The sequence below is a fragment of the Carcharodon carcharias genome, chromosome 6, assembly GCF_017639515.1.
Source record: "Carcharodon carcharias isolate sCarCar2 chromosome 6, sCarCar2.pri, whole genome shotgun sequence".
Classification (NCBI taxonomy): domain Eukaryota; kingdom Metazoa; phylum Chordata; class Chondrichthyes; order Lamniformes; family Lamnidae; genus Carcharodon; species Carcharodon carcharias.
Window position 1 is genome coordinate 89,427,262 of NC_054472.1, and position 15,832 is coordinate 89,443,093.

The 15,832-nt window shown below is 42.0% G+C and overlaps 1 protein-coding gene across 2 annotated transcripts in view; it reads right to left on the reverse strand.

Moving 5' to 3' along the window:
- Positions 1–1,618: 1,618 nt before the first annotated feature.
- Positions 1,619–15,832, reverse strand: part of adhfe1 (alcohol dehydrogenase iron containing 1) — a 67,218-nt gene continuing 53,004 nt past the window's right edge. For both annotated transcript variants that reach the window (XM_041190492.1, XM_041190491.1), the window contains 5 exons: positions 11,483–11,581; positions 8,654–8,732; positions 4,154–4,250; positions 3,236–3,393; positions 1,619–2,307 (listed from right to left, as the gene is read on the reverse strand). In XM_041190492.1, the coding sequence (XP_041046426.1) occupies positions 2,224–2,307; positions 3,236–3,393; positions 4,154–4,250; positions 8,654–8,732; positions 11,483–11,581 (517 nt within the window). In that variant the 3' untranslated portion in view covers positions 1,619–2,223. The remainder of the gene's footprint in view (positions 2,308–3,235; positions 3,394–4,153; positions 4,251–8,653; positions 8,733–11,482; positions 11,582–15,832) is intronic.

A 15,832-nucleotide genomic window follows, 5' to 3' on the forward strand; every position in this document is an offset into this window, starting at 1 on the left:
ATACTTTGAATATCTACATGAGCACATGAGAGAAAAAAGAATAGAAAGATAGGCTAAAAGACTGTGATAAGGTAGGTGGAATGGGAGGAGACTCGTGTGGAGTATAAAAACTAGCACAGGCCAGTTGGGCTGAATCCTTTTCTTATATCATGTACAGGAGTGTTGGAGAAATGTTATAAAACTTCCCAGAGATGGAAATAGTGCTCAAGTTCTCTTTGGACTTGGGTTTTATAGTTTTAATGGTAATTTTCATTATAATCTGCTAATATACTTTCATAGTTCAGAAAAATAGGAACATGAGTTATCAAAGCATAAAAAGTGCAAACAAAGCATTGGGGTTCATTTCTAGGAGAATAGAATTCAAAAGTAGAGAATTTATGTTAAGAACGTAAGAAAAAGTAGCTTGGTGTAGGCCATTTGGCCCTTTGAGCCTCCTATGCCATTCAATAAGATCATGATTGATATTCTGCCTCAGCTCTATCTTCCACCATATCCTTTAATTGCCTTAGTACTATTATAGAGCTTTGGTTAGATCACACTTAAGAAAACCATGCCCAATTCTGGGCTCCAGGTTAAAAAAGGATAGAAGCACTGGAGAAGTGCAAAAAAGGTTTAAAAGTATGATAGCCAATTGATTTGATAGAATATAACTATCAGGACAACTTGAACAGGCTGGATCATGTTCTTTAGAAAATATAGGTGACCTAATAGAGGTGTTTCAAATTATGAAGGGGTTTTGTGGGGCAGACGTAGAGAATATGTTTCCACTTCTGGGAAGGCCTAAAACTAGGGGCCACAAATATAAAATGGTCTTGAATAAATAAATTATCAGGAGAAACTTCTCTACTCAACGGGTGATGAAAATGTGGAACTCACTATCATGTGGAGCAGTTGAGACAAAAACAAAAGTTGCATTTAAAGGGAATCTAGATTGGTATATAAGAGAGAAAGGAGTAGATGGATGTGTCGATAGGGTGAGATGAAGTAAATAGAGTGCGAGGAAAACTCATGTGAAGCTTGAACACCAGTATAAACTGATTGGGCTGAATGGCTTGTTTCTGTGCTGTAAGTTCTATGTAATCTCAGTGTTATTTACTGAAGTATTATAAAAGAAGACAGTAAAGGAATATATTCTGTTTAAGGAATATTGGATTTTCTATGGGGTTGATCAATGTGAATTTAAGGTAGACATTGTATAAGATGTGATGAGCGACATTTAACTATTTTAGTAATGAATGATTTCTAATTGGATTAAATGTGAGATTTTTGTGCGTTATGGTGCATTTAAGGCTTGATGTCCTCTCTATGCAAGGTTTTTCAAATAATAATATACAATTTCCTGTAGCACATTATTACTAACTAATCACCTGTGGCATGACTCAGGAATAATCAAGAATCTGCAGGACAACCTGGCAGCTTTAAATCTGTTGCTCACTTGCTCCCTGTGGGGAAGTGAGGTTAAGTTGTTTAGTTACTCTCCTAGTTAACTTTCAGTCAGGAAAAGAGCAGGAAATAACTCCTTTTTCACTCATTTTATGTGCTTTTTGAATAATTATCCAATTCTCCATTGAAAGTTTTTACTGAATCTGCTTTCATCTCTCTTGCAGACAATACATTCCAGATCATTATAACTCTGTAAAAAAATTCTCATCTCCTCTCTGGTCCTTTTGCCAATTATCTTAAATCTGTGATCTCTGGTTACCGACCTTCGTCATAGTGGAAACAGTTTGTCATTTGTTACTCTATTAAAACCTGTCACAATTTTCAACACCACTACTAAATCTCCCCTTAACCTTCTCTGTAAAGCTGAAGTCCTGCATTATTGGTACCAATCTAGTAAATCTTCTGTGCACCCTCTCCAAGGTCTTGGCATCCTTGCTCGCAGTCTGATTTGAACTTTTCAAATTCAGCAGGTCAGGAATTCTGGCAGCCACAGTTATACATCCTGGCTGATTTTTCTTTCTATTGGCCTAGCTATAGTACTGGGTAACCAATACATGGTAGTGAATTGGTATGACAATTAGTGACAGTCAGAAAATAGTCATCTACAATTTTAATGTAATTGCTGGTTATCGTTTTCAACTTTAAAGCATTTACAGTAATATATTTAAAACTTACTTTGAGAAGTTAGTTACCAAGTACTTGTTGCTTATGTTTCTTTGCATTCAGTGATGTTCCCTCATCCTTAATATAGTTTTCAATTCTCTATCCTATGTAACAAGATTAATATAGTTTCATTGAGGACTCAAACAAAGCTGCCAGGTCTTCCTCTGTCTGAGGCCTTGGTGCCAGTTTGGTTATTCTCTCCTAAAACAAAACAGCAGAAAAACTGTTTGTTGTCAAATCGTTGAAGGCAATTTCTTTTCAGTACACATGCTCTACATACCCCTAGGATATGCTGTCAATGGGTCATGTTGCTGAGAGAAAAACATATCCCATGAAGAACAAACTCTCCTTCAGGTTTGTAATGTAGGAACAAAGTGAAATCGTCTTCTTGTCCTCAGAAAGATAAACCTCAAGACAGGTGTGCTTAGCCTAAAGTAACTCAAACAGGAGACGGAGTAGCCAACAGAGATCTGAAAGCTGGCTAATTCCACTTTGGCATAGAGCTGTGTCATTATGGGTATCTTAGATTTCATTGTTAGGGTTAGTTATCAAAATGACTCCCTTTTGCCTTGTCCCTTGACTCCCAGAGTGCTTATGCAATGTCTGCTTATTGTACTGGCACACCTCAGGACATGCTGGATGCATAGGTAGAAAACTAGCTCCCAAAAATTTCATCAAGGCAGTCCATTTGAGCAGCAGTCCGAGCACTATACAGCTTACGGTGTATCTGATCTGATTGTGGCCTCAACTCCACTTTCCTTCCTGCCCCTTTTTCCTTTGATGCCCTTGTCAATCAAGAATCTGCCTAGTTCAGCCTTAAAAATATTCATGCCTCAACCACTCTCTGGAGAAGAGGGTTCCACAACTCACGACCCTCTGGGATGGAAAATTTCACCTCATCTCCATCTTAAATGGGAGACCCCTTATCTTTAAACTGTATTTCCTAGTTCAAATCTTTCCTACAAGGGGAAACATCCTTTCATCATCCAGCCTGTCAAGTGCCCTCAGGATCTTATGTTTCAATAAGACCACCTCTAATTTTTCTAAGCTCCAATGGATACAGGCCCAAACTGTCCAGGTTTTCCTCATATGATAACCCCTTCATCCCAGGAATCAGTCGGGTACACACCTGAGGCACAGTTCCTTTGACTAGAGCTGGGATATCTTCTTTACTGTAACCAACTGCACTCAGGCCGTTTTCAACATTCAGCTCAAACAGGAATTTCCGAAGAGTATCAGCCAGAGCTAATCCTGCATCTTCACGTTTCACAGTCTGCACATCAGCTCCTGAAAGACACAGAGCCCAGACTGTAGTACCAGATAGGAAGGCAGTCACACTGTGTATTCATAGTAAATTACAGCTTCATTTTATTCTCCTCTACATCTGCTTCCAGTATATATAAAACACATACAAGTAAAATGAATGGAATTACTACTTCAACAAAGCTCTTGTTTTCTTTCTAAGCTATGTTTTGATTATGTCCTTACAAAGGACTTCTTTATGGAAATCAAACAAATAAAAGTTGTCACTTGACAACTGTTGTTAAACTGCAATGTATGTAAAATGCAACACATTTGATGCATTCCTCATTATGTTGGATCAAATTTATTAACTGCGGGCTATATAAGTCATCAAAAGAATTATAACTAATTATATTTTAATATGAATTTTAGCAATGTTCACTAGTGTGTTTTTAATTCCAAATCAAGACTTATCATGTTATTAACTGTAAATTTATTAGTACATACATATCAGAAAGATAGTCAGTGAAAGCTGTACAGATGGGATTTATATCGAACTGCTAATCTGATCAGTAAAATTTCAGATGATTAAATTCATTGTACTTTATTCAGTTAGTTATTCAGATCAGTTAATGAACAAACATAATTACAAATGAATCAAATGATGCCTGTTTAATGGCAGTTCAGATCAGTTGATGACTTTATTTGGTTAATTTCCATAAAAATGTTCTACAAATTTACAAAATCACTTTCAAACTCTCATTCTAATACTGTTTAAGTTGTCTGCGAGAATTCAATCTCCTACCTAGTATTTCAGCTGCTTCCAAGTGCCGTTCAGGACACATAGAGCCCGTGAAAGTGAAGACTGCAGGTGAGGTCAAAACCACAGAAAGGCCATGGGGCTGAATAAAGAGAACACCAGCTATTATGTAAATACGAACATACAAAATAGGAGCAGAAGTAGGCCATTCGGCCCCTTGAGCCTGCTCTGCCATTCAATAAGACTGTGGCTGATATCTTTGTGTTTCGAGTTCTACATTCCCACCTACTCACGATAACCTTTGATTCCCTTGCCTAACAAGAGTCTATCTACCTCTGCCTTAAAAATATTCAGTGACCCTGCTTCCTCTGCCTTCTGAGGCAGAGAGTTCCAAAGTCGCACAACCCTCTGAGAGAAAAAAATTCTCCTCACCTCTGTCCTAAAAGGGCGACTTCTAATTTTAAAGCAGTGCCCCCTAGTTCCGGACTCACCCATAAGTGGAAACATCCTTTCCACGACCACCTTGTCAAGACCATTCAGGATCTTATATACTTCAATCAATTCAAATCAATTCACCCCTCACTCTTCTAAACTCCAATGGAAACAAGCCCAGCCTGTCCAACCTATCCTCATAAAACAACCTATTCAATCCAGGTATCATTCTAGTAAACCTCCTCTTAACCACCTCTTTACATCCTTCCTTAAATAAAGAGACCAAAACTGCACATAGCATTCTAGATGCGGTCTCACCAATGCCCTGTATAACTGAATAATAGGGTTCTTACTTTTATATTCAATTCCCTTCGTAATAAAGGATAACATTCCATTAGCCTTCCTGATTATATGCTGTACCTGCATAGGAACTTTTATGACTCATGCATGAGAACACCTAGATCCTTCTGCACCTCCGAATTCTGCAACTGTTCTCTACTTAATTAATACTCTGCTTTTTTATTCTTCCTGCCAAAGTGAACAACTTCACATTTTCCCATATTATACTCCATCTGCCAGATTTTTGCCCACTCTCTCAACTTATCTATATCTGTCTGCAAACTCCTTATGTCTTCTTCACAACATAGTTTCCTACCTACCTTTGCATTTTCAAAAATTTAGCTACCATGCCTTCGATCCCCTCATCTAAGCCATTGATGTAAATTGTAAAAAGCTGAGGCCTAAGAATAGACCTCTGGAGGACCCTCCTAGTCACATCCTGCCAATCAGACAAAGACCCATTTATGCATACTCTCTGCATTCTGACACCCAGCCAATTCTCTATCCAGGCTAATATGCAACCCCCTACACCATGAGCTTTTATTTTCCGCAATAACCTTTGATGTGGCAGCTTATCAAATACCTCCTGGAAATCCAAGTACAGTAAGTCTACAGCCTCCCCTTTATTCACAGCACATGTTACTCCTTCAAAGAACTCTAATAGGTTGGTTAAACATGATTTCCCTTTCACAAAACCATGCTGTCTCTTCCCGATTACCTTGTGTTTTTCTAAGTGCCCAACTATAACCTCTTTAAGGATTGACTCTAACACCTTTCCCACAACAGATGTCAAGCTAACTAGTCTATAGTTTCCGGTTTCAGCCTCCCTCCCTACTTGAATAGCAGGGTTATATTTGCTACTTTCCAGTCTGATGGAACCTTTTCAGAATCTAGGGAACTTTGGAAAACTAACACCAACGCATCTACCACCTCATTAGCCACCTCTTTTAAGACCGTAGGATGAAGTCTATCAAGACCCGGAGACTTGTCAGCCCGCAGCTCCATCAGTTTGCTCAGTACCACTTCCCTAGTGATTGTAATTTCACCAAGTTCCCCCCTCCCTTCCGCCTCTTGATTTATAGCTTTTGCTGGAATGTTTTTTGTATCCTCTATATTTGTTCATTTCATCCGCGATTTCCTTATTATCTACTATTAACTCCCCATTCTCACTCTCTAGAGGACCAAAACTCACCTTACCTACTTCTTTTCCTGTTTAAATACCTGTAGAAGCTCTTACTATCCATTTTTACATTTCTAGCTAGCTTCCTCTCATACTGTAATTTCTTTCTCCTTTTAGTTATTCTCTGCCATTCTTTATATTCTGTCCAATCATCTGACCTGCCACTCATCTTTGCGCAGTTATATGCTTTTATCTTAAATTTGATGCTTTGCCTAACTTCTTTAGTTAACCAAGGATGGTGGGTCCTTCCTTTAGACTTTTTCTTCATAATTGGAATATACTTATTCTGAGTGTTCTGAAAAATCTCCTTAAATATGTCAGTGCTTCTCTATTGATCTATCCACTAGTCTAGTCTCTCAGTTAACTTCAGCTAGCTCAGCTTTCATGTTCACATAGTTGCCTTTATTTAAGTTTAAAATACTAATCTTAGACCTGCTCTACTCCCTTTCATTCTAGATGTAAAATTCAATCATAGTTTGGTCACTGATACCTAGGGATGCCTTTACCCTGAGGTAATTAATTAACCTTGTCACATTTCACAATACCAAGTCTAATATAATCAAGTAGGACTTGCAATTTGCAAAAAACCTCTGAAAGAAAATGATTAAAATCCTTCCAAATCCCCACATTGATATGTTCACCAAGATCTCCTCCTTTAGCTGCAACTCATCCCTGCTGATTTCAGCCCATATCCAGTTCTCACTCCTCCGACGTCTCCACCTTCTTGTGTTCACTTTGTCTCACCCTTCTTATGAATTTGCTTATCCCATGGATCCCTTCAACCTTGATATTACCACCTTAAGGCCTCAATCACTAATAAAGCTATTCTTCCCATGCTCCTGTCTCCCTTATCATCCAACCCCCAAATCCTTCAACCTCACTGCTTACCGCAACTCCCACCACACCACCACAATACCTGCAGCTCCTAGCCTCTGCCTTTATTCTCACCAAATCATTTATCATCTTTCAACCCTGTCATTACCCCAGTGGAATCCCTATCACAATTTTAAGTCCAAGGGAGGACAACTGAGCTATTCACTCAACATATCTGACTCAATCATGTTAAATACTACCATACCTTCTGCTCAGCCAAACTCTTCTACTACTCCAGGTCATCCTGCAAGACAAGGACAACTCGAAGCTCTTTTTCAAATGCTGTTCAGTATTTTGAGAAATCGAAATTGAGAGCAAACAAGTTAGGTTTAGAAACCTGGGCTGGAACAAAGTTTGGAAAAACTGATTCAGGAGTGAATTGGACAAAATGAAGTATTTTATACATTGATTTGAATGAACACTACATTTTGGATGTGAAATTGCCCAGTTCTGATGAAGTATAGTGCTGTACGCAAGGATAAGATAATAGTGCCCTCTACTGACCAAAAGCTCTTTCATTTTCTGTAAGTGAAGTATACAACTGATCACTGTTTAAATGTCAATTTCAAGCATCAAACACATATTTTTACAGATAAGCATTCATTTGGAAACATAAGTTTAAAATAAAATAAAATGCTGATCAATATACTACAGTGGCAACATAAGAATGTGTGACAGTCAAGCCTTCTTCCAAAACTGAAACAAAGGCCTGGATTTCCGCAGCGATGGAAAACCTCTCTGTCATTGCAACAATAGGGGAGGCTGGAATCCGGAAGTCCCAACCCCGAACCATTTACCATTTTTTGCAGGGACGGGAAGGGGGGCGGGGCGGGATTTGTGCATGTGCATTTTATATGGCTGTTTCACATTTGAGTTATGTTCATTAGCCAGGACTAGGGAAACAAAACTTGTGCAGATCAGACCTGGTAGGAAGAGGCCTAAACTTTGGGGAGTCCTTTGGAGAGGTGGTGTACCCTCTTGGAGAGGCAGTGTAGATATGGTCCCAAGACACCTTTGAGGGAGGTCAGGTGTCCTTTGGGAGAGGTAAGGTGCTCTTTGGGATTGTTAAAAGTGCACATGAATGTGTGTAAAAAGTGCGCTCCCAACCCAGGAGTGAAAATTCAGCCCTGAATGTTTGGCCATCTCTGCCTCCTCTCTCAACCCAATCCCAATCTTATACATAAGTACCTGAATCTTATACACTTTTTAGTTTCTGCACATGTTCCTTCTTCAGTCCAGGAGACTCATTTCCTCTACAGCTACTGATCATCCATTTTCTTCTTGTCTTGTTTATCCACCATTCACTTCCCTCAAACATTATTCCTATCCTTTTAAAATTTCTAATTCTCCAATCCCTTAAAATGGTTCAGCTTAACCTCACATACTACTACTCAATTTCTATCAAAGGCTCTTGCAAACACTTCTGCCATCCACGTACACACTTTCCTTTCCCATCACTCTTTATTTTCCAACCAACCCAAAGGCTACAGATCAAAGTTATCAATGGCAGTCAGGAAATAGTTTAGAACAGTGGGGTTGAAGCATCCTATGTACATACACAAAAACATGTATCTTGTTAGCCCAGATTCCAATTTCATTTTCTATTGTGATCTGTCATATCACTTGAATCAAAAAATAAGTTACAGCTATGTAATACGTCTCTATCAAATTTCTTGCAACTTATGTACTATTATATTGCACACACAATTCAAAATACATACCACCAAAGGGTGATCCACATTGTAATCCTTTGCTCTAAAACTTTTCACCATTCCTGCTATTGGATAGGACATTCCATGGCTAGGAAAAGTACATACCACACAGTTTGAGTCACTGTATTTGCTCTTGTGTAACTCAAGAGTTGTGAAAATTCAGCATAATTTGACAATTCTCATGTCAAAGCTAACAGAATTCATAATTGTAGATTGGAATTAGTGAACATTTAGAATACACAAGTTATTGATTTTTAAAGGCACAGTGTGTTTGACAAATTTAATATATTTTTACAAAATGATGGATCGACAAAGGAGTTCAGTCGATAGATGTAGTTTTTTGGGATTTTCAGAAGGCATTAGATAAGTTGGGTGGAGTTTATTGTGCATCCCTGGGGCGAGTTTGGAGGCAGGGATGGGCTGCTTGATTGGGTGGGAGGGTGCGGATTGGAGAACTTGTGGGAAGGCTTGAGGGTGGCCACCCTGTCCCGAGGTTAATTCCTGCTGCTGCTGGTATTCAACCAGTGGCAGGTGGGGACTCGCCATGCAGGGAGGCCACCCAGAAAATCTTATCGTGTTTGCCACTGGCCTCCTGGGGTTCCCCCGTTCACAGGCACTCTGTGCCTGATCAGAGACCTGGTGTTGAGAAATGGGGTGCTCACAGGAAACCATCCTCCTGTCCTTGCTTCTGCCTCTTAAACCATCCCCTCACCCCCGCTTTCTTACGACCCCCTTCCTTCCCACACTTACTCTATCTGGGGATCCATTGGTGATCCTTGTGGTAGACCCCATTGTAGTACTGGCAGTGGCCCCATTTCTGGTGGTGCTGCTGGTACTGGCCAGCTGCTGGCCTGATTGGTCGGCATCTTTAGGGAATGGGATTCCCACCCTACTGGGGGCTTAATTGGATGGGAGGCTTAACACTATTCAGGTAAGCGCATGATTGGAATGTACTAGAGTTGAGTTTCCTGGAGAAACGCAATGGTGAGCTTCTCCAACCGGAAAGACTCCCGTCGCCCACATCAAATCCCAGCTGAAATCCCATCAAATCTCACAAGAAGCTTATTCGAAAAATTCAGGCGTTTAAAAGGAGATACATTGGTGTCCATAGAAAGTTGGCTGATGAAAAAGAAAATATGAGGGTTAATGGATGTTGCTCAGATTAGATTAGAAATGGTATTCATATAGATAATGGACTCGGGCAAAGGGAGTTCGATTTCAAATTGTGTTATTGGAACAAAAGTATCAATTTTCACAAAACAGTGAGGAGAACTGCAAAATACTTCAGGATGCCATAGACACATCAGCGAAATGGACAGACAGGCGAAGATGCAATTTACTGCAGGCAAGTGTGATGTGATAAATCTGGGAGGAAAAACAACGAGTGAGAGTATATGCCTAATGGAAAGATGGATAAACTGAGAGATGTAAGGGTTCAAATATATGTAGGGTTGTAAGGATGGCATGTTTCTAGGTATTGTGACCACTTATTATGGAAAAGATCTAAATATGCTTGAAGCTTACTTTGAAGGGTTTAATTTCACAGGACAGCTAGATCATGGAATGTGAATCAGAAGTCGGACAAAGATGGTCTCAGACAATAGATAAGATACCTTTGATAAGATACCTTCCAGCATACGTTCTCACTTTCGGGATCAGAGTTTGCACTGAGCTAGTTATAGAAAGGATATTAAAATCATGGAGGGTATATAGCATGAACGCGTCAGGACTAAATCAGGAATGGAAAACTAGAGAGATGAAGAGAGACTTGAGATATAAGGATTATTTACACTAAAGCAGAGATGGTTAAAAGGAGATTTAATAGACGTTTTGCAGGCTATGAAGAGTTTTGATCAAGTGAATAAGGAAGGACCATCTCCTCTGGCTGAAAGTCAGTGACAAAGGAGTTTCCAATTTAAAGCTGTCATTAAGGGATTGAGAAAAGTGGTTAGGATATATTTCTTTACATTAAAGTTTGTTGGTGCATGAAGTGCTTTCTCATAGGGTTACATTGCAGAAACCATTGCATTTTTAAGGGAAAATACTTGAAGTAATAGTTATAACACACATTTTAAAATGGCTTGTTTTGCATAAGAAATTATATTTAGTAGTTGCATGCTTGAAACTGCAAAATACTATTGAGGAAATACTTTGCATTTGTAGCACTAAGGTAAATTCCAAGTTTCTGACTTAACTGATCTCAGCTAAAGCAGCAGTTGGAGCATCATTAATCATCTCAGCTCCCCATACCAGGAAGGGTAAAATCAACAATATTTCCCTTTCTGACTGCAATTCTGTAAAAAATGCCTGTGAATGAATAAACATCAGATCAGGCTTAGCCTTGATTTTCTCAAGATTGAACAGTCTGTGGTCACCTACTTTCCTGGTTTGCATCTGAAAATGGCCCCCTGGACAAGGTACTGGAGGGGTGCCAGCACCTGTGTGGAGTTGTACTCCAGCAATAAGTGCAAAGGATAATAAAACATATGTGCTTAAACCTTAAAGATCTCTCGCCAGGTAGCAGTATTATATTCGTTGTCAGATTTTTAAAAAATCCTTTATGGTGCTCCTTGATCAACCCCAGCACATATTTATTTTCGACAGGATTATGTGGAGCAGGTACACTGATGCCATTAGATGGGGAATTCCCTTTTGGCACAGCTGCTGCACAGCCTGAGGACTTCAAAGGCTTGGTGTTAACTAATTCACAGCAGGGAAAATAACAGGCAAATTAGTATATAAGACTCTATATTAAGCCTCTTCCCATCTTGAACAAATATATGCATGCTATCTATTCAAGTTTGGGGCTTCATAACATAAGTGTATTGCATTGCTTACCAGAGATGAACGCCAGCATTTCCAAAGCCAATTCCTGCAAAAACACTTGCAAGGTGCATGTTGGACCTAGCCTCGAAGTCATCAGGACGTTGGATAGCACTAGTAGTTTGAAGGAGAAATTAATATTTTACATATGGTATAGCATTCAAAGTAAAATACCTGAGCAACCTCCTATGGCATTGCATATGGGAAGTTAAGGCCAAGGGTAGTCCTTCAGATGATTTGTGGTTAGAAAGCAATTTATTATGTGGTTATAACAGTTTATATCCATATAGGTTTCTATATGGGTGATTAGGAGGCACTCAATGGAAATTCTAGGTACTTATATATGATGTGCACTTCCTGCCCATAAACCTTACTTCCAGCTTTTATAATGGAAATCTTGTATGTTAAAATATCATAATGGAAAATTCGTGTGTAATCATTCACACTGGGAAAGTCTTTTGATAGACAGGCCAACTTTTTCCTGTCATTCTTTGATGAACCAATTTAATTGTTCAACATGCTTTCTGAAAAGTTTCCACCTTTTTCACCATATTTTTCAAGAAAAATGTGATCAAATTTACCCATTAAATTGTCTTTTCTATCTTTTAATACATAACTTTTACTTTAAGGTCTGAGTCTGTCTCTAAAGCTTGGACTTGTCTTAATCATTTTATCTCAGCCATTGGATAGAGCTTTCAACAACATCTATGCATTGAGTAAGCTCAGTCACAGCATTTATCCTTCATGCAGCATCTGCAGCAGCATGAGTCGAAGGATAAGAAGGTTCTCTTTATCCTGTGAGGTTTGGAGAGTTTCTATTTTCTCTAAGACTTTAAAATAAACTGGAGGTTAAATTCTGCGAGCTTCATTTTAGACAAGTGTTGAGATTTATTTAAAACTGCTATTTTCTATTATGAACTGTTCACAGATGGACAACACCTGTTATTAGCAGGACCTTTTTATTAGTCCCTCACTTGCTTATTGCTGTTGAAAACTCAGTTAAACAACCTCTTTGAACATTTTTTTGGGTTAAAATAACTTTGATAATACATAAATATTAATTTTTGAGCATTTTATGAGGAAACTTAATCTGTTTATGAATATTTTTTGTTTATTAAAAACTATAATTTAGAAAACTCATAATAGAGCATTAAAGAGTCATTTTTGTGCCATTGGTGTAAGTACAAAGACATATCAGCAAACTGCAGCCCCAGCCATCATTTTTATCCATTCATTTTACAATACAGAAAATTGACTTTTAAACACATAGGGCAGAATTTTCTGCCTGTTACCGCCTGCAATCGGGTCCGCGCTGCCATTTGATGTGGGCGGGCCTTCAGTGTGAATGACGGCTCCCGAGGACAGTGGGAGTGGGCGGGCAGTGGCGGGACAGCAATAACTGCTGGGTCCAATGGCGACCCGGCAGCCTGTATAAAAAAGCTGCTGCAGCCTTCCGAAGGCTGTGAATCATGGCCAGTGGAAGGGCTCCCCAGGACGCTGCTGCTGAGCAGGCCGGGCAGGTGGGTAGAGCAACGGGGCATTGTGCCCCTCGGTTTTTCTGATGACAGGCCTGGCATTTTTGTGTGAGTGTTCGGCAGCAGCGGGGTGAGGAGGCACTGGAGCCCTGCGATGTCCCACTCTGGTTGGGATGGGTCGTCCGCAAAGAAAGTCCAGGTACAAGTAGCATTAATCAATGCTCTTCTCTCCTTTTCAGGAGAAGAATGCACATAATGCTGCTGAGTGGGTGACAACTGGCGGAGGGCCGGCCCAGTTGGCGATTCTCAGCCACTTCGAGCAGGAAGCCCTAGATTTGGAGAGGCGCCATGCGCCCAGGTCCACCGGTGTCGGTGAGGCTGGGGTGCCACGGCCAAGTATATTTGCCCAGCAGTGAGGTTACCATTGTTCTCCCATCAGCCATGGCAGTGCTGAATGTTCAGGGATTGAAGTTTGCAACATGGCTTGAGCATTGCTTATGGAAGGATGAGCACATAATGATCCGGGGGATGGGGATGCGCATTGACATTGTCTCCAATGTTAACTGATCCAATATCCTTATTTTTCCTTTCAGCATCAGTGGAGCAGGGCCAGGAGTAGGAGCAGCAGGTGCCCCCTCTCACACCAGAGGGCCCTGAAGTCACGGACTCACCAGTGTCACACCATCTCTGCCAGGCAGGCACCAGCGCAGATACTAGCACCTCGGTGGGAATTAGAACATCGGCTAGTGTCCCGTGGCACAGCGGTGAGGGCACTTCACAGTCGCTGGAGGAGCTGGCAGAGACCAAGTCTGTCCATGGCACCAGCAGTTGGAGGACTGCAGGGGTCCAGGCACATGCTTAGTCGGTGCCTGATGCCCATTCATCCACGGTGAGCAGGGAGGTTCGAAGTGACCTCACGTTGGCGCAGCAGCAGCCTGTCATCTCTGTGCGCTCCTCTCAGGGCGCTCCGGATGAAGGCCTCTGCCCCTCTGCCAATAACCGTTGCATCTGGTGAGGCTGTGATGACTGGGGAGATGGCAGCTGTGGAACTGGCAGCTCCCTCCCAGGCGGGGCCAGCACAGGCTCCATGGGCCAGAGGATGACTGCCAAGATCATCGAGGCCAACAGGACAGCAGAGTCAGCAGGCGGTCTCAGATGCCACTCCCAGCGAGGGGGCAGCACCAAGACGTAGCACCCACAAACGTAAACATAAGGCACAACATGGGTTTATCGTTTGTGCTTTTGTGTTGGCTTGCAATGAGGTCTTTATGCGTTGCTGTGATTTTTAACACCTTTGTCATTTTGTTTTCTTAAGTTCCTTTGGTTGTAATATTAAATTCAGACATATCAACATGGCTGAGGGTGCCTCTTTTCTTCTGCAGGTGGATGGTTTCCAAAATGTCATGAGTGATTTGTGGGACATTCAGCTTTATTAACAAGGCCCTTAGTTAACATTCCTAACCTGGCAGATTTTGCACTTAGGTATCGAGTAAGGAGCCTGCAGCCCAGGCTTGTCCTGAAGGTCCATGTGTGGTGTGCTAGCTGAAGGTTCATTGGATTAAATCTCCTGAGTGTCCCTGCCTCCCTGGAGTATGCCTGGGTCAGCGTCTACACCCTCAGCATTTCCCTGTGTATGTTCATCCTCACTGCTGGATTCGTGTGCAGCCACAGCCACTGCATCGATGTCTTCATCGTCCACAGCGTCCCCCCTTTCCAGTGCAAGATTGTGGAGAGCGCAGCATGCAACCACTATCAGTGACGCACGATCTGGGGGGTACTGGAGTGCGCCCCCTGAGTGGTCCCGGCATCGGAAGCACATCTTGAGAAGACCAATGACTCTCTCCACCACAGCCCTTGTGGAGGCGTGGCTCCTATTGTACCGCTGCTCAGCTTCTGTTCTTGGATAGCGGAGACGTGTCATGAGCCACCTTCTCAGGGGATAGCCCTTGTCACCCAGCAGCCATCCATCCAGCCGGGCTGGAGCACTGAAGAGCCCCAGCACTTGGGGTGTCTGAAGATGTATGTGTCATGGGAACTGCCTGGGTACCTTGCACAGACTTGTAGAATCTGCACCCTGTGATCACACGCTATCTGCACGTTCATGGAGTGGAAGCCCTTCATGTTGATGAAGGCACCGGGCTCACCTGCTGGTGCCTTGATGGCCACATGTGTACAGTCTATTGCACCCTGGATGCAGGGGAAGCCAGCAATGGCCGCGAAGCCTCTGGCTCGCTGTGTCTGGCTTGCCTGGTTCCATTGGTAGTGGATGAAGGTCAATGCCCGTCTGAACAAAGCGTATGTGACCTGCTTGACACAAGTGTGGAATGCTGATTGGGAGTCACCGCAAAGATCACCCACCGAGCCCTGGAAGGAGCCAGAGGCATAGAAGTTGAGGGCAGCTGTGACCTTCAGAGCCCCTGGCATGGGGCTGTCCATCCACACAGTTAGGGGATATCTCAGGCCCAAACATCTGACAGATATAGTTCACTGTCTCCCTGGAGAGACGGAGCCTCCTTTGGCACAGCACCTCCAACATACTGAGGTAGCTGCTTCGCTGCCTGTATACCCTGGCAGCAGGATAGTGGCATCTTCTGTGGCCCCTTGCACCTTGGACTACCTCTTGGACCTGCACCCCCTTATGTCTGCGCCTGTCCTCCCAAAGGTGGCTCCCCTGGAGGCTGAATGTGCACTCCTGGTCTCCTCCCCCTTCTAGCCCTCCCTTCCTCCTCCGAGGACATGCCTCCAGGGGAGAGTTCAGCTCCCATTCCTAGGCTGAGGGAAGGTTTCCTGAAACCTGCAGGCCCAAAAAAGATTCCTCACTGCAGAGTGCTGACCTGAAGGTTGAGTCCAGATCAAGCAGCTGGAATGCGTTTTGAAGTATTACAGATCA